We start from the raw sequence: 27,553 nt of genomic DNA on the forward strand, positions 1-27,553 counted from the left end.
TCTTGAACATGAGTGTTAGGTCAGAGGATTTAGTTCATGATCAAAGGTGTGTTTTTTCTTTTCCAAAATAACCCTAATTTCAAACTGACTGTTCATCAACAATGTGGTTTTTGCAGTAGCAGTAAAGGAATGAAGAGACAAATGTAATTGATGCAGTGAAATTCAGAGGCTGAAACAGTCATTCCAAGAGCAGGTTTGTTGAAAGTCTGGAGCTGGTTCTGGTATGTACTTTTGGAAACACCCACCCTGGATTCCCAGCTGTGCTTCATGTCCTCTTGTCATTGCTTTGCAGGGGGTGGTATCACAGGACAGTTGACTGTGGTTTCTTGAGGGCTGGGTTTGATTCTATCCTTTGTTTTCTGTATGTTGCTCATTTACTGAAGAGTTAAAAGAAAAAAAGTAAGTACTGAGGTGGGAATGAACCCAAGTGTATGTGTGTCTATGCATTCATTTATATATTGTTAAGCATAACTCTCACATCCAGGGTGTCCTCTATAGCTAGAGGGACAATTTATTCTCTGGGTCTTGCTTGGGCTTGTGTTGAATAAAGACAGAAGTGAGCTGCTCCATATAAAACTGAAACTGTTTGTCACTTTTTTCTTAAGGTCTGCTTGTCATCTTCCAGATACTTACTGCTACAAGTTCAGTCCTTGGCAGAGCTCCCAGGCTACCATACTGCCCTCATGTATTTCCTTCTTAGGATGACAAGGTGTGGCAATACTTTCAGACAAAAGTCAATGCAGTTTTAGGGACTTTACATTAGTCTTTCTTTCCACACCCTATCTCCTTTTGCTCCAAATGATCAATCTGGAGGACTAGGACTTTTCCTCTGAGGAACTACATACCACAAGGTGGAGGCTGCAATACAAAGTGACATTGTGACTCCTCATTCCTCACCAATTGTGATAAGCTGTAGTATGTGAGGAGAGATCAGATGTTGTTGCCCTCGAGTGGTGATAAAGAGAGGAAGAGGAAGCATGTTTACAAGTAGGAAGCTTGAAAGTGGGAAAGCTTACAGCACAAATGGCCTGTGAGACCCAGTGAGGATACTGAAATAGCCTCACCTTAAGCTGATTGAATAAAGAACTGACAGCATGGGCCGAGGTAGTCCTGACCTAGCAGGAGCAGGGAATTTTGTAGTCAAGAATCAGGAGAGCCAGTGGCTTGGGACTCAAACAGTTTGGGCACAAAATAAGTTAGAGCTTAAATCCAAGTTTCTGACTGAGAAATATCATACAGGGTGAATATATCTCTACCTTGAAAATTTGGGCCTATTCTGTGCAACCTACAAGTGCAATTTTTTGAACTTATGTATTTAGTATGCCATGTATCACACAGCTGTAGGAGGGCCTAGAATCTGATTCCTGGACTGAAATTACGTTGAGTCTGAAGCAAAATCATTGCAAATCTAAGCCTGGAAAAATTTTATTATACTAAGCACTGAAAATGGCCCATTAAAGCAAGAGGTATGCAGAAGGATTCAGACAAGCTCATTCTGCTGTTCACTGTGAGATGTTTATTCCTCTGCCGCGTTCACTGCCAGCAGGCTTTTAATATTTCCTAAATCACACAACCCCAAATACCTTGCTGTGTTTCTCCCAGAACAGCACTTCTCTGCGAGAATGAGAATGCTAACCTCAAAAATGCAGGAAGGGATATATTTGTTGCGAGACTCCGCTGAAATCTGTCTTTTGCTGAAAATCATTGTCTTTAAACAAACCTATCTCTTGGTTCCCAAATTGTAGTAATATACTTTCTCATAAACCTAACAGACTGCTATATAAGGCCCAAATCTTCCCTTCTTGAAATCTAGGAGCTTTGCCATGGTTTTAAACAGGGCATGACTAGCTCAATAGTATACATTTGGCTAAGAGATTAACATTAAAACACCCTCAAAATTAATTCATATTTAACAGTCTTAATTTAAGGTTGATATATGGTGGCATGTATATAATCAGACAGCTCTTAGTTTAAAAAGCTCAAAACAAACAAAAAATCCAAACAAAGGATTGCTAAAATCCTAACTTATTTTGAAATCATGTATTGGAATAGCAGTTGTTTTTGCTGGTCTGCTCTGCCTTTCTGCTGGCTGGGTTCCCTTTCTGTGTGACAGATGTGCTATTTATGGAAGGAGATTCTGAATATTTTAAAGCACTGACTGTTAGGATCATCTCGTTCCCAGCCTTTAAAATGAAAGAGAACAAAATGCCAAATTACTTCCCAAAGAAAAACATCCAAATTAAATAGATATCTATTTAATCTTTAAAAAAGAAAGAAGAGCGGAAAAAAGCAAAATCAGATTGCCTATTTTTTACACGGAGTGAATACACGCATACAGCAGTCCAGTTATTGCTGCGAAACCTTTTCTGATTTAACGCAGTACTGGGTATTAGTTTTCACTTTTAAAACCAGGTACTCTTTTAGAAAAAAATATCATAGGGTACACAGTTACCTAGAAAAAGAGTGTGTGGCTGAAAATTTAGCTGCTTTATTTCTCAGTTTTATTGGCAGGTCAAATGAAAGACAGCGCTTCTCACAAGAATCTATTTATTTCAGCAGTTGGCCAGAAACCATTTATATTCACTTATTCATATGGTAAACAATATTTACCTAAAGAAATCTTTCAGTGAAATATTTTCAGAGCTAACATTAATCTTCACAATTCTGTTCATGTGCTGGGTATCAGCTTGCCGTAGTTACAGGTAGAGAGATAAGAAGCTGTGAGAAGTCACTGAAATAGTGCGTGTGGGATTCTGCTCTCTGAACAGGTAGATCTGAGGGTTTGTTTTACCTCACCTGATGGTTTCGCCTTCTGGGAAGGTAATTCAGGTTATCATAAATGGCGGTGTGGTTCTCTCGTTTTCCCTTTGGAGAGACAGTGACAATGAAAATAAGCCAGTTTTACTTATTAGGCATTTAAAAAAAATCAGATTAGCAGCTTTTAATGCTTTTTTCTTTCTATGTTTTTGATTATACATGCATAGTGTTTTATTTTGAAGTTTTCCAGAAAATAAGCCTTTTAAAGACTTAATTATAAAAATCTAATTCCCACGATTACTCTTGCAGTCTCTGCAGAGGGTGATACCAATTTAACGTATGCAGCTGAACAATGTGCACGCTATTAATCTCAGAAGGTAAGAGAAAGAAAGATATTAAGTAGGTGATGTGAAATTTTTAATTTTTGTTACTATTTTTGCAGCTGTGGTTTAATATTTCAAAATTATTTTTTCTTAGAGACAACAGCACTTCAGTATCTGCATTGACCTCCATGATGTCAGAATGTCATTGTGCAACCGTAGCTAAGAAAAGCCTCCGAGGAGAGAGGAGGGAAAAAAAAAAAAGGAGCTTTGCATCTTCCAATAACATGAGATGTGCATATACAGTACGTAGCATTTTGGAATTCATACTGTGGTAGGGAGTTGTTGCTTTCAGTTTGATTAAACAATCATTGTTTCGTTTTCCTTGCTTTGACAGTGAGTATGCTCGTGCGCTGCTTAAGTCTTCTTAGTGCTATCTAGGTCAGTATACTAAGGATAGCTTTTATGCTCTGTAAGTCTGGCAGATACCGTGCCTGACAGAGATCAGCACCAAATTTTCTTTTATTTATTGTATCTGAGGATAGAACAATGTTTTAGAATTAATCAGAATTGTATACCACGTAGCACCTACCGTTTCTGCATTGCAGATATATTTAGCTCTAACACTGCTTGTGGTTAACAGGGTGTAGCGTAGACACAGACAGCTGATCATGCAGTCAGACCCTGCGCTCGTGTGGTTTGTCAATACCGCTCAGGATTTTGATGGACTGTAAAACAGAGGAAACAGAAAGGAAAGAAAAAGAAAGGTTTTATTTGTATGGACATTAGACCTTTAGTTATGCTATTTTTGCTAGCATTGTCTTTTTATTTTATTTTTTAATTCTGAGTCTTAAAAATTAGGAAAGCACAGCAAATGCACCCAGGATTTAATACGTGCGACGTGAAATCTTCCTGCATCAAGAGGATGTTACTGTAGTCAATCCAGCGTCTCTCCAATAAGCAAGAAGATGGTTTTGTTTTCCTCGGCAGGCGGACTCAGCCATTGCACAGGCAGATTTTGATAAGAATTTGAAATGCTTACTACTGTATCGCTGTAGCATTTGGAGTTTGCTAACAGTGTTAGTGACTGGAGCTCATCTTGCATCACCAGTTGATGACAATTTTCTTTGTTCCCTCCCACCCAGTTGAACCAAGACTCTGTAGCTGATACGCAATGTCACTTACAACATTAATCAGATACTGCATTTAAGGTGAGCTGTCCCTTGCCTCCTCCCTTCCCAAAGCTGTGCTGCAGTATGTATCTTACTCCTGCAAGCCTAAAATGGCAGGCAGGATTAACGTTGCTTGTGCTGTGTGCATGCTGTGTATTGAATTCATTATACTGTGCCTAGTATCTCAAATGTGGGTATGTAAATGGTCTGTGTGCCATGTCATGCAGTAGTGAAGACTGGTTTGTGCTTCATTACAGGCTTAGATATTTGGGCATCACCTTAAGAATTCTTTTTTCATTTGCGATGTGGTGAGCTGTTAGCTTGTCATCACGTTCAAACTACATTATTAGCCCTTGGAAAGGAAGAAAAAAAAAAAAAAAGGCAAACTGTGCTTCCAGATGGTGTCACCCTTTTTCTTCTTGCGTTTACTGTAGTTTAAATAATGTATATTGTATTGTTAATTAATGTGAATATCGAATTAAAGCACTTGAAACTTACATATTTATTATGCAGGTAGGAGGCACGTCAAATCTATTTTTAACTCTTACGCAGTTCACGTTGTGCAATGGGCTTTGGTTGTCAAGTTTATATTTTCAGCTGTGATAGCAATAGGCTGATTTTCAGCAAATGTGACAAGTGGCCTTTGCAGTGGTCAGCTTCAAGCTTTGAACCCTCTGAGGAGGAGGGAAAAAAAAAAGAAAACAACCTTGTGTTGCAGTTTCGGAAAACCTTGGATGAGGACATCTTTTTCCCCCACTCCTGCTTTCTCTATTGATAAACTCGGTTTTCCTGATCACGGTCTATTCAAGCTGCTTCCCATCTGAATTTTGACAACTGCTTCTAAAAAATTATCAAGAAGACCAAGAATAGAACTTATCTCCATCGCTTTACATAAAAATGGCTGGGTGCACTGCCATGCTAACCCTGCACTAAGTGGTACACGCAGGTAGGTTGAGATTTGCATGTTTTACTGATTTCTTGGTCAGTATTGAAAGAACATGAAATGGGCTTTGGAATGCAGCTTTCAGTTTAAAAAATGTATTAAACTGTTAATGAAAACAGCCTAATATTAAATTGTTGGCTTCACATACTGGCATGACGATTGTTCTTATCTGTTTTTTAAAAATCTATTGTGAAAGTAGAGCAATCATGTCTGTTAAAATAATCATATGTACTAAGGGCGTGGCAACGCTTATGCAACAAAAGAATTTTTGAAAACACTATTGATTCAATTACATTTTAAAGCTGACTACAAGCATTACTAAGCTTGCAGCTAAAATCCAAAAATAAAAATTGAGGTAGATAAGAAAAATGAAAATTATTTAAATTCTGTCGTAAGCGGGTTTGTGTTTTGTGCGAAATCTTAAATAAAGATTAATATGCTTTAATGCTCATATTTTCAGTATTAGGTACAAACATAAACCTGCAGTATTTCTTTTTATTTTAAGGTAGAAGGGCTTTTAAGAGAGAGATTGATATAGATGGCCCTGTCAGCTTAAACTGAGTATCAGTTTACTGAAGTGTGTTTTACTCCACACAAAACAGGTTATGAAATAACAACTTAACAGCCTGAGGTACCAAAACATTCATTTGAGCATTAAGGATAAAAAGAATTACGAGTATTGCATTACTTACACCAACTTTTGTAATATATTTGTTTCAGATTAATATTGGGCCAGAATCAGTTTCCTTGGCAACCAAATCCTTTTAAAAGGTGCACTAGTAGAGATGTAGAAAGATGTTATTCTCTTTAATAGCAATATCAAAATGCAAATGGAAATTTTGCAGTTGTTTCCTTTCAGTTCTAAATGAGAATCTGATCTCATTTTATGTTTCCATGCGGCTATCATTTCTTAAATGATGCCATGTTTGTAAAGCTGGGCACAACAAAAAATTGTTTTATTCCTGGTTTGCACTGGTTGTTTCCAGAAACGTATCCCGGGTTCTTTTTTAATTTAGCCTAGTCTTGCATGTAGGTCAAGGTTTGTACTGTGTGTATATAAAGTGATAGTTTCATTATCACGAGTATAAAAGGATCACTGTAATGTTTAGCAGCTGAGAAATGTAGAGAATCAGAAGTATGTTTAAACCTTCTTTCACCTTTGCTGAATTCAGCCACAGTAATGCTAATAAACCTTTCTTTAAATAGTGGACCCATTCTGAAGTTCAGGCAAAGAACTGTGTTTAAAAATACTGGAAAAGAACTTCTGTTGGATCTTAATCAACCCTTTATAGAATAAGCTCACTTGTGGTCTGCGGTAATTTGCAGACCTTACAGATTTTGCAAAATTTAAGTATTATAATTCCTTATTTCTATTTTTAGCTAGTATTTTTAACAAAATCAGTAAAGTTAAATCTTAGGTGTACCACAGGTTAACTGCTTATGCAGAATCAGATGTTATTAAATGTCTCCACTGAGCTTATAACGTAGTGTATCTCCCTGTGAATCTCCTTTGTATATGACTTGAGAAATTCTCACTACTGCAATGAGACTTCTGCAGCACGGTGGCCATTTTCCTTTCACGTCCTTGACTTTAAAATGACTAAGTATATTTTGCGTGCATGAGGACCCAGCACTGAAAATAAATGCAGACGAGGTATTTAGGAGTACAGCCGATTATCAATAACAGCCTCGACAGTGTCAGTAATATCAAACTAATTCTCATTTTTTTCTAGATATATCAGTTCAGTGCATTCCGAATAAACGAGTATAACTGTTCAGGAATATGTCTTGTCATTTGTCTTGATAGGCCAGTGCTTAATAATGATAATAAACCCATTTGATTCATAATTACGAGATTAGTTTGATGCAGTGCAATATTCCCCTGTTCCAGCTAAAGCAGCAGAACTGAAAACGTAATAAACAGCATCTCTCAAGTGACATATAAAAGTTTGCATTTTTCTGTAATTTAATTTATCTCCAGTAGCTTGCTTCTGCTGATTATTTTCCTGTCTGAAATGTTAATATGGGGTGTGCCATTACATGTAGTGATCAAAACTGAATTTCTTTGTTTATTTCTTGTGTGTTTTTTTAAATGGAAGTTGCTGAGCAAACACTATGTAGAAGCAATCTGTTTATCACCGCTGATATTTATCTTTAGAAAAGATGGGGCACTTAGCAATAAACTGTCTTTATTATGTCTTTGTGTTCAAACACACCCACTCAAGGCATTTAAAGAAAGTGTAGCTCCGTTACATGAGCATGCTTCGCTATGGTGGTTTTAAATCCATTTGCAAATTTGCCCTTTTGTTAGGGGGTGCAAGTCCTCTTGTAATTAATATGACTATACTAAAGCACTTTTATGAGTCTGGAAAAACTCGTTAGCAGCCTGTGAATGGTAATTTCTTCTAGCTAAAGAAACTGATTTATTTGTTAAAGAGTCTAGTAATTAGCAAGCTGTTTCCAGTTTGACTATTATACGTGGGTAACTGGATGTAGCTTAATGGTAGCTACATCCAGCTCATACAGAGTGTCAGAACGTTATGGCCAAAGGTGCCATCAGAAATCTTATGTAAACGCCATCCATCCATTTCCTTCTCTTTGGCCAAGGGGGCTCACTGGGGCAGGCAGGAGGGGTGCAGTTTTCCACACCTCCAGCACAGCCTGTGAACCTTATTGTTATGGGGGCTTGGGTTTGGATTGGTTTTTTTTCAGTTTTATCGTAGAAGACTAATTGTTGATCCTGACTCCTCCCTTTTATAATTGAAATGTGTTCTTTTATCCAGACAAGTTCCATTTCTGCCTAACAGAAAATATGTACAAAGCACGAGTAAAAAATGAAATCAAACTAAAAATCATTCACGTGGACACTATCCTACTTGCTTGTCAATGATCTGTTGGATTAAGGTTACTTCTGCCTCTAAACTTCATTTTGACTTGAAACTGCAGGTCCCTCAGTGTGAAACCGTGTTCAGATAATATTTGTCAGAATATTAGACTGACTGTGGTAGTGATGAACAGGTACCAGTTAACCCTTTTGGGACATCTAATGTCTGTTGTATTTTATTGCGTGAATTGCTTGATTATGTTGTAAAAAGGCTTTATTATGCTATATTACATGCTATAAAGGCTATATTACATTTGAATTCTAGTATTATCAAGTTTGGGAATTCTTTAGCTTTGATAAGATCTTTTACTGCTGGTTTCCTCTGAATGCAAAGTTTAAGCTTCCCATTCACCATAGTAATTTGTGAATATGACTTTATTGGTTTTTTAAGTAATAATAATGGCTTAATGCAATTTTCTTTCAGTCTGGCCTTTGTTATGGGCAGATGTGAGCTACAGAATACTTATTCAAATCGATATACACTAAAAAGGTACTCAGATAAACCAACAAAAAAATGAGCTCACCTTCTTACCTTTTAAAGCCAAAGTAATGGATCCTGTATTTCCTGTATAGTGTTATTTATAAAAGTATATGGTATATTTGCAAATGGAGGATGGAACTATGTATTCTTAATTGCTGCTAGATAAATGTCTGTCAGCTGAGCCATAAGGCCTTATCTGTAAGCTATTGCAGTTGCTTTATGGAACAATTGAATTTTGTTTAGTATCTTAGAAACAAAGCCCTGTTCTGAATGATTTTTACACTGTTACATGATAACCTTATTAGGATGTTTGATACATAATAACATAAAATCAGGATGTTTGACAACCATGAATAATCATTTAAGCAGAAAGATACAGGAAGTATATTCCAGAGAAAAAAGTTGCCAAGAAATGTCATAATCAGAGATACTGTAATGATATCTGTGACAAAAGACATAACAAGAAAAGCAGCAGAGTGGAAAGAGAAGAAAGAAAAGGCTTTTTGAAAGGCCTGCAAGAAAACATGGAGGCTTTTAAGATGAAGGAGAACTTGTAATCCAGCAGTTTATGTGGAGTCAGGGGAGCTGACTAGTAACGATGATTGTTTCTGCCTGTACCATCATTTGTTTTCTCATCTGGCAAACTGAGAAGCTACTCTTAAAATGCAGTTGTTTTCCACTGACTTTACATTCTGAAACTCAGGAGCAGACTAACTGAGGAAACTGTGAAGCCTCCATTATTTGATGTCTTGTTAGGTGAAAGTATGAGGAATAATTTGGATATAGTTGAGATGGAGGAAGGGATGTAGAGCCAAGGATTGGTTTTAGTCTAATTTTTCCAGAGACCCCAACAAAAAATGATTTTAAACTTGAAAATGTCCTTGCATTTCTGTCTAGAATATATTATGAAATGGTATGTTCAGTTTGTACTACACAGGTTAAATCATAATAAAACAGTGCAGACAGAAGCAGCATTCATGATGGTTTGCTTAACGGTATTGTTTTTGTTGCTGGTGTGTTGTAAGCCTCCCAGATGTACATTTGGAGTCCTACAGCACTCCAGGGAAAATTCTGATGAATTACACAATGTATCTGGAAATTAATACTTGTCTAGTAATTTAGACATTACATTTGGATTTTTTTCTTTGCAGGCTGAGACACAGTAGCCACAGAGTTCATGAAATTACTGAGATGGTTTTGCCAAAAATACCTGTCGATACCACTTCTAAAAGACTGTAACAGAAGAACAGCCTAATTTTCGGTGGGTAAGTTTATGGGGTGATTACAGCAAGCTGAAACCTCTTTAGAACTCACATAGAAATAGTGCTAAAATATTTAACACTTAAAAGCCACTGCATGACAGTTAAAATTCTACCTTTTTTATAATCATTTAAGAGCTGTTCTCACTATGGTTCCACATTGCTCTATTCTGATGTCAACATTGCTGGATTTTTCCGGCTCCTGCTGGATTGTTATTGCCATAGACGTTGGATAAACAAAATCAGGCAGAAGAGATCTTTGAAACAGGTTGTTACAGCCTCCAGTGATCTGTACAAACCAAATGAGTTGGCAGGCAAGCGAACCTCCTGAGCTTGCCAGAATGTTAACTCTGGATCCCAGTCACTGGTGTTTGTTACAAATCTGTGCCGTACAGTAAAGGCAGAGGAACTCTCTTGGTGCCAATGCCCATTTCTAATATTGTTGTTTTGGTTAAGCTGTATATAGCTCACCTAATCTCTACCTTTATACATGACTGTAATCAGATGTATGACAAAACCTCTTGAATTGTCAGCTGCAAAGAATACTTTGTAAATTCAAGTGTAGTATTGTGATAAATAATCGAGATATTTCAAAATAAGAGTTTCACCTTTTGCATGGTGTTTTCAAATATTAGCAGTTTCCTTTCTTCTTACTGTGAATGTGCAATAATCATCTTGCTTAAAATAAATATGTCTGGTATCTGTGGTTTAGATTTGAGATATGTATGTATTGAATGAAACAATCTGTGAAATCCTGATTAATTCATTAATTTTGAAGGTGGTTATTTGTATCATAGAGTATAACTTGCGTTACAGAAAGGGAGTAGTTTCATTGATTTGGGTGGCACTATTTGTACATATTTCTGTAGCAAACGGTTTGTTGCATCGTAGTCATTAATGCTGTGATATCTCTAAGTAGAAATAAGTAATTAAGGCTACCAGGCGGAACGTAAGACAAGGAACCAAATTAAAAAACAAAACAAACAAACAAAAATACCCACAAAAAAATCAACAAACAACCACACCACCACAAAAAAACCCACACTACCCTTTTCAATTTCTAGAAGATCTCAAAACATTTTCGGTGTTTAAGTTTACTTTTACAACATAATATTGTATGACACAGAAAATGGTAATGGATTTTTCGAGACAATAAGATGGCATTGGTAGTTTAAAGTAATTAGTGAAACATTAAAATTAGAGAAATTCAGGTTACCTGGACTTACAGAAGCAATGGGCTACAAAATCTAAGTTGTACCTATTTTAAGTAAATTATTATAGAACACTTGCTCGGTATATTTTAGGTAGAATACTGGGCCATAACCTGTTTCCTTGGCAACCACATACGAATAAAAGGTACATTAGCAAAGCTGCAGATGTGTGTCAGTGAATGCTTATTAAGCAGCCCAATGCATTTACATACCATGTGCTCACTATAATGCATGCATCTTGATAATCACCATATAAAAAGATTTCTGGGGATGGCCCAATGTGGATTCTTAATATTCAAAGGTTTTAACCTAAAAACCTCATGTTTTCAATGGAAATCTCTCTTGTGATTTTTTTTTTTCATGGCACTTTAAATTGGACTTGCAATAAACGGGTAAAATTAGCATGGTAGGCTTGGTCTGCAAATTGAAACCTTTCTTTAAGATTCTGAATACTTAAAGCACTGCTTTAAGACAACAAAAAAATGGCTGGAGATGAAGGTTTACAGTGTCTTTCAAAAATGCTCAGGCATTCTAAATTTGTATCTTGTACCAGCATCAGAAGCAAGTAGGATTATACTGTTTTACACCGTGACAAAATAAAGCCACTAAATAAAAATGAAACTGGTGTTAGTTGTAGCACTCTCATTCTATCCAATGTATCCAGGCAAAGAGATAGGACCAAGTGTTGTCTTTTAACGGTTAACAACAGAAAAAGGCAGGGAGGGGGAGAAAAAGCCGTAGAAGTCAAAATGGCAGCTGTTTGTGGACTTTCAGACCAAGATTTAGATGTAGCATTTAGGCAGTACTCAATGCTTTCTGTGCAAGTGTTTCTACAGTATGGTTTATATTCCCGGATTTAAAAGAAGCTCAGATATATAGGATCAGTTTTGACAAGTTTGTTTACTGACTTCAGTAAGTTTCTGTACAGGTTATTTTTGGCCTTTCTTCTTAAAGTATTAATTTGTATACAAAATGAAAAGTGTATACAGCCATTTTGGTTAACTTTTATCCCAAGATGATATGTCTTTAAGAAATAAGTCTAAAATGCTAATCATTAAAAAGACAGGAGAAGTGGGAATCTGCAAATCCTGACTTAAATTCAGTTGGTGTAATCTGAGAAATTGTTTATGTGACCAGCAGCCTAATTAAAAGCCCCTTGAAATCAATGAAAAGATTCCCATTGACTTTTTTGGCTTCATACATAACAATGAGATTTAGCAAATAAAGATTATCCTGACAATGTTAAACATTTCCATGACTCTCAACAGTCAAGTATATCAGAATCTACTATTGATTACAGATGGCTTGAATAGTATCACATGAATCTTTTCATTATCTTGAACCATGAACAATGTTGTTACCTACATCTCATGCTACTCATACTATTAAGGCATTTGAGTGAGTAAGAGTCCAGGAAATTATCGAGGAGATGCAAGTCAGCTGTTTCTTCTTTTTATTATTTGTTGCTCCCATCTGAGCCGAGCTCGCTCTCAGGCAGGATTTGTGCTGGGGCGGCTCACGCGGGTGGCAGAGCACGCAGCACAAACCAGAGCTGGAGCCATCGATATTTTCTTCTTACTGCCAGCGGCCACCTGCCTTTGCTACAGTCCTTCACTGCAGGAGCAGAGCCCCTGCTGGAGCTTTTAGGTTGGAAATGTGCAGCAGGATGGAAGAGGAGGAGTAGGGCTTGGGCTGGGCCACTTGGGTCAGTGCAAAATGGAGCAGAAGAATATTTAGGAGCATACAGCCATAGTTATTGTGTGTCCAATAAGTTGTCATAATAAATCACTGAAGTGATGTGTCAGAGTAATAGCTATCACTTGTTCATGGGTTTTGGCATGCTAAAGTTCATCAATCTAACAGCAAAAACATAAAAATATTTTGCAATATTTTAAGGAATATTGGACATCAGTGGTGGCCAGTTAACAGCTTGAAGACCAGTTCTAGCTTTCAAAATGCCTGTGTCCAGCCTCTAGCAGACCAACTAAATCAGGTGTTTGCAGGGGAAGGGATTTAGCTCTATTTTCAGTGTAGCGAGATTTGCTGCATCAGCTGTAGCGCAGGGTGAGGACGGCTGCCTGGCCTGGCCCCGCACACCTGCCTGCGTGGAACCGCCGTCCCCCAGCACGTGGCTTGGCGGCTGCTCCTGTGGATGTTGGTTCAGATATTCAAAGGAGCTTTCCTCTGAAAATTTGAAAAATGAGAGTCTGGGTTCAACTACTTTTATTTTGTCTTTCTGATAAATGAATGAGCAGCAGACTACCACATAATAATTTTTCAAAATAACAAAAATTAAGTGTTTAATTTGCTACTTTTGTTTAAATCTATTGAAATGTATAAATTACTGCATTTGACAACAGTTGACAACAGAAAAATGTCAGTTGTTGTCATTCTGTCTGTAAATATAGCTTCATGATTGCAATTGATCTGTGCTAGCTCAGGACTGTGATGTGTCCCAGAAGCGTAGGAGGCCAGAAAGTGGCTTGTCAGCAGCACATTAAAAGATGAGACTTAAATGGAAAATAATACCAATCTTTTTCAGAGCTAGCAAGATGTAAACTCAGCTGATTCTTAGTAGCAGCACAACATGAACTTTTATATTTTGTGCAAAAGAATTATTTGGATTTATGTCAGCTATTGTTGCTTCATTTTCTTTTTTAGACTGCTGGAGAGGCGAAGGTAAAGTTACACCTTTAAAAATTGCTTGTATGCATTCTGTTTAGTGTTATTAGGACTCAGATTAGGCCATGCCTAAATTCTCAGAAGTTAACATAGCTTGGAGAAAGGCTGCCTTTGGTGCACAGGCACAGCTTGCACAGTTTGAGTGCCAAGTGAGTTCTGCCGGCCTCCCGTGACCAGCCCTGGCGGCGCAGGCAGCTGCTGGGGCTCTCTGTAACCGCGCTCCTCTCCCGTCCCCTCCCCGCCCTCGATGCTGGAGGACAGCAGAAGGCTCACACCAAGGAACTCTTTTCCTTGCTCGTGTAACAGAAAGGGGAGTGAAGCACTTCGGGCTGCGGGGTCCTTCTTGCACCCCACCTCTGAGCAAAGTGCTGGTCTGCCTGAGAGGCGCAGAGGAGCTGTGCTCAGCAGCACTGCCGGCTGCTCGGGCCTGGGCAGGGAGAGCAGTGAAGCAGACGGTCCATCCAGGCCTTGCTCTCATGGACAGGCACTGAGAAGGAAACCAGCCAAGCCCCAGCCAAAATCCTGTCACTCATGAGGAATTTGCAAGAGTTGGTAATGCTATATATGTTGTTTCCTGCTGCGTAAGAACTGAAACTGCTTGACTAGAGAGGAACATTGGAACATTTTTTCTAGGCAGTCTGAAATACTCTTAAGGAAAGAATAACACGTAGCATGAGCTGCAGGAGTGAGATTATCAGACTTCAGCAAAGCATCCAAACACCACCACTTAAGTAACCTTGGAACTGTTTTATACATTTTAAAGAAGTAAAAGTTTGCTGACAATTTTCTCTGTATCTTGCAATTTTACCATATAAGTAATCCAAGGCTAAACTACTTGGACTTCTATTTAAAAAGAACATAATTGTGTGACATTATTTGCACTCACATGTTTAATGGAAATTGGTACACATACACTAGCAAGATTGCTATTTCTAAACTATATCATTTGTGTTGTGGCTTACACTCTGAAATCAGGACTGCAGATGCAGATAAATCTTGTCTGACTACGCACGGATATCAATGTCGTCCAGTCACATAGGTCTGTCTGCAGCACCAGTTCCTCCGTTTTCTTTGCAAGCAATTGGTTTTACATGAAACATTATCATGAGAATGTAAAATCCTGGGTGCAGCCAAGACAGTCTTATAAAGAATTTCTTACTTATTATTAATACACAAGGAGCTGATGAGACTGTGAATTCCAAAAAGCTCAAATTATCAAATTATATATCTATGGAAATTAATACCTTCAGTTACAGTACTAGTCACAGAAGAGGTGATTCTTTATTTAGTGGATGAGCTGAAGTTCTGAAATTGCCTTATGAAAACACCCTGTAATTTTTTTTTTTTTTTTTTAAATGGAAGAAAGAAAAAACGAGGCAGTTTTCTCCAAATCTGTTATATTGTCTATAGATATTACGACTACCAGAGCATCAAATGGTCAAGTACAAATAAATTCATGTCTCCACATTGGGGGTATCTGCCATACAAATGATGGTTATGCATCTGATTTTCAAAGCAATTTAAAATAATACATTTTAATTAAGATTTAGGGGGAATTCATCACCTAATTTTCCTCAAATTTGTTTCATGTAACCTAAAAAGATGCTTGTATTTATTGTTGTTCAGTAATGCATTTTTTTTCTTTTAAAGGATTACAACAAGTTTAGTTTAATTAAAATATTAATGCATTGTTACTGACAACACATCTGTGACAAATACTTCTTATGCCACTTATGTCAGAAGTCCTCATTAATATATATTAATATGTATATACGCACCTAAAACAATAATAAAGAAACAATAGTAAATAAGCAATAGACAAAGTCCAAGATCAGAAGTAACCTACATGCGAGTACAAAACTTCGTTTCTCAGTTATGTAGGCTGGAATAAAAAACAAGGTTGTGAAAACTTTGGGACGCACTTTGCTTTTGCAATCGACACCGCTGTGTTCTTCAGCTCCGTGTTCCACCTCCCGTAGCTGTTGGCAAACAGCTACTGTCAGCTTGTCAGGAGATGAAAGATTGTTCATTATTGATAGCACAGAGTCCTAAAATAAAAAGATACTCATTGATTCAGTAGGTGAACTGATTGATTGTAATTCTGGTGATGCAGAAGCAGTAATTAAGCTCTCCACAGAGATGTTCAGTATTTCTAAGATGATCTTTTTAATGTGGATTGTGTAAAATAGTGAAAGAGGAATATACAGATCAGTCACTGAAATTATGACAATATGACAACTGAAATTATGAACACATTTCTTTCCATATGTGTTAACCAGGAAAGCATATGGTAGTTCCCAGACAGAACGCTCGGAAGATGATCTTCCATCCTTATAATAGATTGCATAGCTTATGTTGATATTAAATAGTTTCCTCAGATGATAAGCAGCATTTATCATGAAGGGGCTCTAGCAAAGTTCTGACTTCCAGGCCCATCAATGGTGACGATGAATAGTTCATGCTTCTGGATTTTTTTTTTTTTGCCTAAAATGAAGCAGTTCCTACTATTCTTCTATGCTTCTAGTGCATAGGCTTAACATTTTAAAACTAAGTAACCGTCCAGTAAAAGCTCAAACACAATAGCTTGTAAAAATAAACCCAGATTAGCCTTGGGCAAAATGAGTATTTTCAAGCAAGCTTTAACACAAAAGCAAATTGTCCTGTCCATTTTTCTAAGTGTTTTCCACCTGTCTCAAAGCCCAGTTTTTCTCTTTGCTTCCTCATTCCAAGTACCTGGGAAAACAGGTTTTTCTGTTTAAAGTGAGAGGCAGAGGGAGAGAATATATCTGGGAAGGCTGTACCAAATAGATTGGAGCATCTGGCTAAATGAAATCAAGCTAATTCCTTCATTACCTAGGTAAGCATTTGTTAGGGTTTACGAAGCACTAATAGTATAGTTGCGCTTGTTTCCTGAGGCAGTAACTAATCTGAAGAAACCAAAGTAAGAGAATAAGACTACTGCTTAAACTCAAAATCCTTAGGATACTGTATGAATTTCTGCATATGCTTAAAAAGAGAGAATTAATATAATCACGTAAATAAGGCAAATGTGACTATACTTCAGTATTCGAAGGTAATTTATTTCAGGTATTTTTTCAAGGCAATATTTAATTTCTCCTTCTCAGTGGGAAGTTGCAGAAGGTACGCATGGGGCTTCGTCTCTATAAATGCCTCGCTTTCTTCTACAGGAAAGGCTTTGAAGGAGAGTAAGGCAATCAAAATCCTTTGTTAGGCTGGAGAGGGATTCTAAATGCTTTGGAGAAAACTGCGCTGATGACCACGGAGCAAGGGGCTGGATACAGGGAACGCTGCATCTTTCTAAACTTACATAGAAACGACTTGGCTGACAGGCTAAATCCCCCAGCTGGCTGTGTTAATTAAGTAGGAAGCATTTGCTGCGACATCAGCAAGCCGTGCCGGCGCGGCAGCGAGCAGAGCAGGCGCAGGCCTGGCCGCTGCGCTCGGCCCGCGCTCCACACGCATCGCAGCAAAATGGCGGCCGCGCCGTCCGGCCGCCCTCACGGGCCGCGCGCCGCCAGGAAGACGGCACCTGTCACGTCACCCCGCGCCCGCGCGCCCTGCGCGCCGTCACGCGGAGCGGCCGTGTCGGCTTCCGCCCGGCCCGAGACAGCCCAGACATGGTGCTCCCGCCAGGTAGCTCAGACACAGTGAGTTGCGCTGCATTCGAGTGTAACGGTGCGTGAGCGGCGCCGCCGCCAGCGAAAGTCACGCTGCAGGGGAACGTGCGCTGCTTGCGCGGCCGAGCTGCGCTGCGGAGCGCGGTTGCCGCCCATAAACAGGAAGCGCCTGCCCGGCGGCGGGTGCAGAGTTCGGCGTCCCGGGCTCCGCTCGGGGCCGGACAGACGCCCCGACCTGAACAGGCCGCGTCGGGGGCTTGTCCGGCTGCGGTTCGTGCAGGATGAGGAGGCGATCGCCCTTGAGCTCCGCAGCGCGGCTCACGTTTGATGTGGCTGTAAAAGCCTTCGTTTCGGGTTCGGCTTTACCGGGGAGAGGGCCCGCGGCGGTTCCTGCGTGTCCGGCTCCACCGTGTGGGCGAAGGGGCGCGGAGGCCGCGGGGCGGCCCGGCTGCCGCTCCGGGCCCCTGCCCGGGCCGGGCCCTGCGGCGGGGACATGGGCGAGAGGTGAAACCTTCCGGAGGGAAAGGGCCCGACATGCAGCGGGAAGTGCGTTTATCTTAAAGTCATCTTAGGAGCCAGGTCAGCTGCAGGGTGCCCTGTTGCAGCGACAGGACTCGCTTTGGTCTTCCCTGGGTGGCAGGCGTTGAGCCTGCCCTGAGCACCCGTCAGGTTTTCAAGGCTCTTTTCCGTGTGGTGAGAAACCATCGTAGAAAGTGTGAAGTTGGAAGTGAGAGAATTACTTTGGGATGCTAATAGGAAAGAATTACAGCTCTGAAAGAATGGGTCATCTGGTGGCTTCAGAGATCTGCTAATAATAAGAATGTTCTTACACCAAATTCCCCCCAGCTGTCCGAACTAAAAGTTAGAAGAAACAGTGCGAGGCTGACAAAAAGGATTTAAAGCCTGTAATGCTCACGAGGCTGTGACAAATAGAAATATTAGTATAGAAGGATGTGAGCAGTGAGAGTCTAAACCAGAAAAATCATAAATATACTTGTAGAAATAATGCATAGCTATGTAGAGTGGAGTGCTAAGCTGCAAGCCACTGCAAGCCGTTAAATATAATTAGACGTCATTAAAACTTCCCCGCTTGCCCGAGGTTGCGAGGAGGGAGCCCGGCTGAGGCAGCCGGCAGAGCCAGATGGGACTGGAGAAGCGATTCCAGAAAAAGCTGAGCTAGCGTGGTAAAAGTGATGGTTGGACAGCAGGTTCCCAGGTGGGCAAGGATCAAGGTAGCAGAGCTGGGGGAGGACTGCGTGCTTGGTTTTTTGTTTTACCTTTGTTTGTGATCTCTAGCCCTATTTCTGCTCAAGAGCAAAACAGTGCCCTGTAGGAGAGTTAGATACAGATGACTATTCTTTCTCAGTTGGGCAAAGAGGCTGGAAACAAAACAGAGATAGCCTTCGAAGTGCGTTAATAGGGTGGAGGGAAACTGAACATCAGAAGATTATGGAGCCAACATGTTTCCATAGTGTCATGTTGATAAGTACCAGAAAATATTAGCATCTTTAAAATCCCAATAGAAATGTGTGGAATAAGAAAACAGAGAGAACTGTTATTACAAGTATCTTGCTGGGTTTTTTTTTTAAATTTTATTTTGCCTGGGTACTAGCCACTAGCTCTAATTTTTTTGTTGGTTTGGTTTGGTGGTGGTGTTGTTGATGCCTTCAAATTTAGGTGGCCGAAGTGGAATAACAGAATTTCTCCTCATATGCAGTGGAGTACACTTACTTGCCTGGCAGTGGATTGCAAAAGTTTAAAAAGGGTATTCCTAGATCGCTACACACACAGTGTGAACTGTGGGGTTGTCCTGTGCAGGGACAGGAGTTGGACTTGATGATCCTGTGGGTCCTTTCCTACTCAGGACGTTCTGTGATTCTATGATCAGTTTGCTCTGGAATTCTTCTGTATAACTTTCCAATGAGATATGTAACAGATGGTTTAGCACACGTTAAAAAAAAAAAAAGTGTCCAAACAGCAAATGATAGTTTCTACTATCTTTACACAGGAGTCTAGTTCAGTGTTTTACTGAACGTGCCAACATATCCAGGACTACAAAACCTGGCAATCTAGGTGTCTGAAAGTAGAAATTGAAAATACTCACTTTTCTCATTGGAAGGGTAGATTTTGAAATAACGAGTTGAATAGTAAGACTTCTACTAAAAGCACTTGGGTTTGTAGGCCTTGCTTATAAATGCCTCTTAGTATAGAAGTAGCAGTCTGATATATTTAGCCAACACTCTGTCAGATGATGTGTCTTTGAACTAAAACCAGCTGTCTCCAATAAAGAAACAAAAAACACAGGCAAGTTCCTATGTGGCAGTTGACTGGGAGGTAGAGTTGACATCATTTATTTCCTATGCTCAGGAAATAGCTCCTGTTGTGAAATGTTTTTGATGTCTGACAGTTGGTTTCTAAGACCACATCACATGAGCAAGTCAGACATAATCTCAAACATTGCCAATGAGAAAAAAGAATCAATTATGGGATAGTGGCTACTTACTTGAATAAAAGTGTTCCTGTCAGTGTTCTTTCGGTAGGAGATTCGACATCCTAGAAACTATCAGTAATTATATCTGGGTTTTCAGATACCGACTCAACAGAGATAACCATACCTAGCTGCTGTGAGTTTCAGGTTACCATTCCAAATGAATAAATATCTCTTATTTTGAGCCAAATAAGTGTAATAAACAAAGACATGAGAAACTATGATTTTAAGTATGTTGTGTTTGTCTTCACAGTAAGGTTGTCATTGTTTTTTGTATAATCTGATTTGTGGTGAGGTAGTTGGTGGATTTGTGATAATGTCCACAGTGTAACTAGATTACCTGCAGCAAGAGCGTGTGTCTCATATTACTTTGTGATAAAGACCCTATTTTCAATAAAGCTTCCAAACAGCTTGGGTGAAAGCACCAATGTGTTCTAAATGCCCATTGCTGTTTGCTTAGTGAATATGGGTCAAACCTTCATTTCACTGTTTGGATCAAAGCCATCTGAATAAATATATTGGCATTTTTAATGTAAACTATTTGAGGGTAAGAGTCATCACAAACACTTTCAAGCTTAACATTTACATTTGGAGCAGTGGATGGAATGTTTAGAAGGTATTTCTAACTTAATAGAGCACTACCATGTGGTATTATTTTAACCTGTCTTACAAAATACCTGTAGCCGGTCATTTTCCTTAAGATGCATTTTGTTCCACTGCAGTGATTGGTAAGTGCCAGTAGGACAACTATCTCTTAATGACTTGAAGTCAGAAATGGGCAGTAGTAGTTGAAAACACTACGCAGAGGTGGGGGGAAAAAAAAGGGACAAACCTCATTGTATGGTAAAGATCTGAATTTGTACAAAACAAAAAATATCTGATTAAGTCAGAGATTTTCTCCAGATATACGCTGTCAAATTCATCAATTTTTCCAGTTACTTTTCATTCTATTTTGCATCTTTTATCTCAGTTAAATAAACCACTGTATTCATACAGTAACAACCTGGCTAATGTAAACATTTTTTGTCAGCATTAAACCTCATTATTAGAAATGAGTGGTTATTTAATGGTATTTACTATTGCAATTAAATCTCATTATTTGGTAGAAATTAAGAACACACTATCATATTATAAAGTGTGAATACTGTAAATCTAAACTATAACTGAAGAAAAAATGTTCTGTTACTCCCTACTTGTTTTACTCACTGAATTTATAAATTCAGTTAACTTAAAATTTTTCAGTCATTTTAAAGTAAGTGTAAACTATTTATCTAATTAAATTGAATCACTATTTAAAAATTAAAGTTCTGTTTACCTAAATAGTGTTGTAGGTGCTCCACTATTGTTTACAAAATTGTGTTGCTCATGCATTCATTTGTTCATAAAGCCTTATCCTGTAACTGAAACTTTATTGCATATGATCTTTGATCCCTGTTTCAAGTATCAGCTTGGTAAGGGGATCACATGCAGTTGCGTTGTAAAGTCATTCGCTGACAAACAGCCCCAGAAAACAAAATTCTCAGTATCCGCAGAACCACAGCAATTCAGCCTTCCCTGCGGTGCCCGCCAAACACCCCCTGCGCCCCAGGGAGTTCCCTCCGGGGTTCAGCGGCTCATTTTCAGTGTGAAGTGGGCTGGCGGCTGCGGTGCCCAGCAAGGGGTGCGGGGAGGCACAGAGAGGATGTGCTGCCTCCTGCTGAGGAGCTGCTGGTGGTCCCGCGTCCTTGAGCTGCGCGTAGGTCACCTGCAGTGTTGTCGGCGTGTGTCAGCCTAACGTGACTGCAACTTGAAATGCTATGACAAAATTTTACTCATTCTTAAAATTTAAAAGTTAATGAATTAAAAATGTATAGAAAATAAGAACTATCAACTTGATCTGTAACTGAAATGGATGAAAAACGCCTGCTAAATATATTTACATTCTTTTTTTTTTTCTTGTAGATGACAGTCATGTCCCATTCCAAGGATCTCAAGGATGACTTCCACAGTGACACTGTACTTTCCATTTTAAATGAACAGCGCATTCGGGGTATTTTATGTGATGTCACCATAATTGTGGAAGATACTAAATTTAAAGCCCATAGTAATGTGCTGGCAGCTTCAAGCCTTTACTTTAAAAACATTTTTTGGAGTCGTACTATCTGTATTTCAGGTCATGTACTGGAGTTAGATGATCTGAAAGCTGAAGTGTTTACAGAGATACTGAATTACATCTACAGTTCCACAGTAGTTGTTAAGAGGCAGGAAACTGTAACGGACCTTGCAGCTGCAGGGAAAAAACTGGGAATATCATTTCTAGAAGATCTTACAGATGCTAATTTTTCAAGTTCCCCTTGCCCCTATGCATACTGCATTAGTGAAAAAGGGACTGTCAAAGAGGAAAAACATGAAAAGAGACACGAAGACTCTGCTGTGACAAATGGACCACGAATTACAAATGCATTCTCAATTTTTGAAACAGAAAGCAGTTTGTTTTCTCCACTTGATTTGAGGGCCAGCTTTAAAAAGGCATCTGAGACAGCACAAGCTCCCAACGTCAGCCTCGACAGAAGCAACGCTGGCAAGGATGCTGAGCCAGCCAGCACCCTGGCCGAACACTCCTATGCGGTTTCTTCCGGGGCAGATAATTTCCAAGGAACACCTTTTCCTGCACAGGACAGCAGCCCTTCGTGCAAGACGGGTGAAGACCACTATGAAAATCCCCAAGCCACACCACTCGTTCAGCCGGGAAGACAAGCAGGCAGTACTCCTAAGACGGCCTTCAAGCCCCAAGGTACTGGATCGGCTACATCAAAAGTACCGGCCTCTACAGTAACCACTACAGAAGCTCAACATGACGCAGTTACTGATCAGACAATAATTTCCTTTCCAAAACCTCAAAATAAAGCAGGACATTTCCATTTATCCAGAGAAGAGGAAAACAATTCTGCTAATGTCTCTGGATCAGTGGCAACTGTTGTTCCAGCTGTCTACAATTGTAACTGTTGTGGAAAATCATTCAATGAGAGGGCGTTACTCAGTACTCATCTTCAGCTCCATTCAGAGCGTCAGGAAACTTTCATATGCAAATACTGCAGCAAACAATTTGCAAGTCTAAATATACTGGAAAGTCATGAACAAGTCTGCATGAGATCGAGTAGCTTATCAGTTAACAATGGAAACGAACAAAATTTTGCAGATAACTATACTGCTACGGATGGAAGGAATGGAAGTTCATATGCAAACACAGAGCCTCTGTTGTCTGAAAACAGCATCACTGATTATTCTAATGCAAACTGCACTTTACCAGAAACGGATCATTTGGTTAAAGTCGTGGATGGGCAGATATTATATACTTGCATCGTTTGCAAGCGTAGTTATGTAACACTGTCTAGCCTTCGAAGACATGCAAATGTGCACTCATGGAGAAGAACGTATCCTTGTCACTACTGCAATAAAGTGTTCGCGTTAGCTGAGTATCGCACCAGACATGAGATCTGGCACACTGGAGAAAGACGGTATCAGTGCATTTTCTGTCTGGAGACTTTTATGACTTACTACATACTAAAAAATCATCAGAAGTCTTTCCATGCAATTGACCATCGTCTCTCAGTAAATAAAAAGACAGCCAATGGAGGCTTAAAACCAAGTATGTACCCATACAAACTTTATCGACTCCTACCTATGAAATGCAGGCGACTACCTTATAAGTCCTACCGAAATTCTTCCTATGAAAATGTTCAAACAAGTAGCCAGGTTAATGAAACTACTTCTACTAACTGTTTCATTCCGAGTTCTCTTAGCTCTGAGCTACCACCACTGAATTTTCAAAGTAATATAATAGCGAACAACAGAACTCTTCCCTTGGATACATCTTCATGTAATGATACAGCATCTTCCACAAATACTCAGAATTCTTCCTCTTGGGGAGTGGGTGTCTTAAATTCTGACCTGCGAAAGGACTTTTACACAGCTGAAAAAAGAGTTTCCACTGCTGCAAATGACTCTGCTTCTCAGGAGTGTGATTCCTCAGTTCCATCTTTAACTAATGTGAATGAAAATTCAACCTCTGTCATCAGTTACAGCAGTTCTGCACCCTCTGTTATAATGCACAGTAGCAGAGTTTCATCAGTAATAATGCACAGTAAAACCGTCACTTCTTTAGAAAACAGTAAATCGGAATCTTCAAATAATCTACCTAGCCAGTCTGTAAGGGATGACTGTAAATATGGATCAGATAATTATGGGAAGTGCATTACAAAATCAAAAACTATCAAGGAGAAAAAGAAAACACTGCTGTGCAACAGAGCAGAAGCAACTGAGGATGCTCAGCACGTCACAGGATCTGGAGGTTCATCTAGCAAAACAACAACTACTGCGCAAGAATCGAGTAAAACCGAAACGTACATTGCAAAGCCTGCCTTACCTGGAACATCTACTGACAGCAACGTTGCGCCTCTTTGCCAAATAACAGTAAAAATTGGTAATGAGGCTATTGTAAAAAGACATATATTGGGATCTAAGCTGTTTTGTAAAAGGGGCAGAAAATCTAAACATGAGTCCAAACAGGACAATCTAATTGAGGAATCAGAAATGGAGATAAAAGAAAGAAGCCCGTCTAGGCTCTATAGCTCAGAATGCCTGGAACTGACAGAAATGTGTGATGACGTAAGTGACCAGGACTCAAGTGATAAACCCTGGAGACCCTATTATAATTACAAACCAAAAAAGAAATCCAAACAGCTGAGAAAAATGAAAAAGACCAAATGGAGGAGAAAGCACGGGAGCAAGAACACCATTATGGAGAGCCACAACACAAGCAGTCGGGAGTATGCACTCAGGAATGCTCCTGAGGAAAAGGTGATCAGTCAAGAAGAGAACGCAGAAATGCCTAATCTGCATTGCGAGCTCTGCGAAAGAGATCAGTCTTCCACTGCAGAAATTCAAGAACACGTACACTGGCATGTAGCTGCTTCAAAGCCTTATATTTGTGAGTTATGCCAAAAACAATTTCAAAGTCCATCCACTTTAAAAATGCATATGAGGTGTCACACTGGGGAAAAGCCCCACACTTGTAAAACCTGTGGTAAATGTTTCTCAGTCCCTGGAAACCTACAGAAACATGAACGTATTCACCTGGGTGTCAAAGACTTTGTCTGCAAATACTGTAATAAGGCTTTCACTTTAAATGAAACACTCAAAATACATGAAAGAATTCATACTGGAGAAAAACGGTACCACTGTCAGTTCTGCTTTCAGAGCTTCTTGTACCTTTCTACCAAAAGGAACCATGAGCAAAGGCATGTACGTGAGCATAATGGAAAAGGGTACGCTTGCTTTCAGTGCCCTAAAATTTGCAAGACAGCAGCTGCTCTGGGAATGCACCAGAAAAAACATCTATTCAAAAGTCCAGGTCCAAAAGATAGAAAAGAACAGTTTTGCAATGAAAGCAGTAAACTTTTGGAGAATCCACATTTCCTTGGCTCAGAAGGAAGTGAAGTAAAAAATATACAAAATGTAACTCCAGAAGTTATACTCTGAGTGACAGTTGTGCAAAAGAGAAGAAAAATCCAAAACTGTATCGGGGAAAACAGAGATGTATTGAATGAGGAAAAGTCTCCATTTGAGTATCATTTACTAAGATCAAATTTATTCAAAATAACACAGAAAGGAAAAACTAGCATTGGCAATAATACAAACTTCATGTGAAAGACCCAAAATACTTTTGCCTCAATAGACTTCTAACATGTAGAGAGAGAAACAGAAAAAGGAAAAAAAAAATGACCAAACAAAACCCTTCTACTAAGCATTACAGGAAGCTACTCACTGAACTATTTTACAGTGCTGGTTTTGAGTCAGAGTCATTCTGGGCAAAATAAATATGTAGGTTTACAGTGTACTCTGCAGAAGGAATTTTTGCTGCAGAAACCATATATTGCATTTTTTAACAAAAAGTAATGTGTCTATAAACAAAATAATTGTAATCTAATGTATTCTAAAGTCAAGGTGAGAAATGTTTCATGAGCTTGGGTATGCTGAAGTACAGTTGAGTTCTGGCGTGCTTTTCTGTAACTCAACATTTACAAAACATATTCAGGGGCCTAAACCTCTTTTCCTTTCCATATTCAGTTTTGTAGTTACCATAATAACCGTTAAGTCCGAGTGCTTGTATGGAAAGTATTCCAGATTTATGATATCTCTGAGACATTTAATAAAGATTCAGTGTAACTCACACTAGCCAGTCTTCCAAACTGCATAAATCCCAATGTCAATGGCCTGGTAGAGCTATTCAGGTGCATTTGTCTAAAGAAAATTGTTCTCCTGAAACAGCCTAGCTTAAAGAAATCCTGTATGTAAGCGTCCACCTCCTGGTGGGTCTGCAACTCCTGTATTTTAGAAATACCATTCTCAGCAGCAGAAGAGGAGGTTTAGCCAGAGTCTTCCTCCTCATCCTGGAATAATGTCTGGACACGAGTGACAGAGCAACTCCTCATAAATACTTTGATTTTGGGAGGAGTAGGTAAATACTCAGATTCTTGCTTCCATATATGTCCTTGAGGCAGCCCCTCTGTATAAACAGGGACGGGGCCAGTTTGGGGGGTTCCCTGCCATCCCCATGCCTTAAATACAACATCTAATCATCCTTCTCGGTGATCCCTGGCACAGCGGGGCCGCAGCTGAGATGCCTGGAAGGGGTTGCTGGAGGAAGAAGAGTTGGCCCTTTGGCCTCCCTCACCTGCCACACCGGAGGGTCACGGTGAGCCTTGCGGCTTCACAGGTTGCGAAGAATCGAGAGAACGGGCTTCTGAAAGACATCACCAAAAGATTACAGTTAAAATTATGAAGATGTGATTCATTTTAAGAAATTTTTTAAAAGTCAAGGAGTGTTTGTGTACAGGTTGCAGTTTATATGGTAGGGCTCTCTTGTACTGTATCTGCATTTCCAATTAGTCATGTATGTTCATCTCTATGAAGTGTTAAAAAATTAAGTCAGGACAAAGGTTAGTGATCCTGAACTTCATTGTCTGTGCAAATATGGTACACAGTTTGTTTACTTTGTCCTCTTGAATATTTTAAAAGAAACTATAGCTTGGGTAGAATACAACTACAATTGAAATGATAGTACAGTATCGATTGAAGTAATAATATAGTCCACTTATTTATTCTATCATTGGTGATTGCTATGAACCCCTTGAGAAATTTTGGTTTCATGGCAGCTTTGGTTCCATTTAAATAAGGATAACAGAAGAATAAACACAAGAAAGTACAATGATGTTTCAAAGGAAGTACACAAAGATATCTTCTAAGTGGACTTGTATGATGATAATTATAGACCAAAGCAAATAAGGTAGAATATTTATAAATATAAAGATAATTTTACAAATATTTTATATAACTGTATAGTTCATAAGAAAAAATATTGATAGCTTGTGTTAGGTTTGGGGGGGTTTGTATATTTTGATAAAAACACAATGACTTTGTAACTCTGTATATTCTCTACAGTTTATAGCAAAGCAGTTTTAAGATGGCAATGTCATGTTTATAATTCAATTGTGGCACTTTTACTACAAGTAACACATTGCAGTAATGAGTCAAGTATTAATGACCAAATTAGAATTAAAGTAAGTGTAAGAGAAGGTAAATACTATACATTGTCAAAGACTGTAATTTGCTACATAATCGCATCTGTATTTTTGTTTAGAAGAAAATATTAAATGCAGATGTTAAGGATTGATAAA

At 39.1% G+C, this 27,553-nt stretch overlaps 1 protein-coding gene and 1 long non-coding RNA gene across 10 annotated transcripts; one reads left to right on the forward strand and one right to left on the reverse strand.

Annotated features, from left to right (window-relative positions):
- On the reverse strand, positions 1-3,799 carry LOC135991412 (uncharacterized). The gene is made up of 3 exons (XR_010606523.1): positions 3,670-3,799; positions 2,797-2,865; positions 1-377 (listed from the first exon to the last, which is right to left on the reverse strand). It is a non-coding gene; the product is annotated as an uncharacterized LOC135991412 (long non-coding RNA).
- Positions 3,329-27,553, forward strand: ZBTB38 (zinc finger and BTB domain containing 38). 9 transcript variants are annotated; one of them, XM_065640030.1, is made up of 5 exons: positions 3,329-3,382; positions 4,223-4,288; positions 4,968-5,195; positions 9,709-9,818; positions 21,777-27,553. In XM_065640030.1, exon 5 carries the CDS (start codon positions 21,777-21,779, stop codon positions 25,353-25,355), a length of 3,579 nt encoding a protein of 1,192 aa, XP_065496102.1. In that variant the 5' UTR covers positions 3,329-3,382; positions 4,223-4,288; positions 4,968-5,195; positions 9,709-9,818; the 3' UTR covers positions 25,356-27,553. The 9 variants fall into 9 exon arrangements, with proteins under 9 accessions (XP_065496102.1, XP_065496100.1, XP_065496103.1 ...); XM_065640028.1 differs by lacking the exon at positions 3,329-3,382 and having other exon boundaries at positions 3,731-4,288; XM_065640031.1 differs by lacking the exons at positions 3,329-3,382; positions 4,968-5,195 and having other exon boundaries at positions 3,731-4,288.

Source organism: Caloenas nicobarica, chromosome 8 (assembly GCF_036013445.1).
Source record: "Caloenas nicobarica isolate bCalNic1 chromosome 8, bCalNic1.hap1, whole genome shotgun sequence".
In the NCBI taxonomy this organism is placed as follows: Eukaryota; Metazoa; Chordata; class Aves; order Columbiformes; family Columbidae; genus Caloenas; species Caloenas nicobarica.

Excerpts from the sequence above, each read along its gene's own strand:
- ZBTB38 (XM_065640025.1), top strand. The coding sequence starts at position 17,348 with ATGGTGCTCCCGCCAGGTAGCTCAGACACA. Across the intron at positions 17,378-21,776 it reads CGCCAGGTAGCTCAGACACA|ATGACAGTCATGTCCCATTC; the intron begins GTGAGTTGCGCT and ends TTTTTCTTGTAG.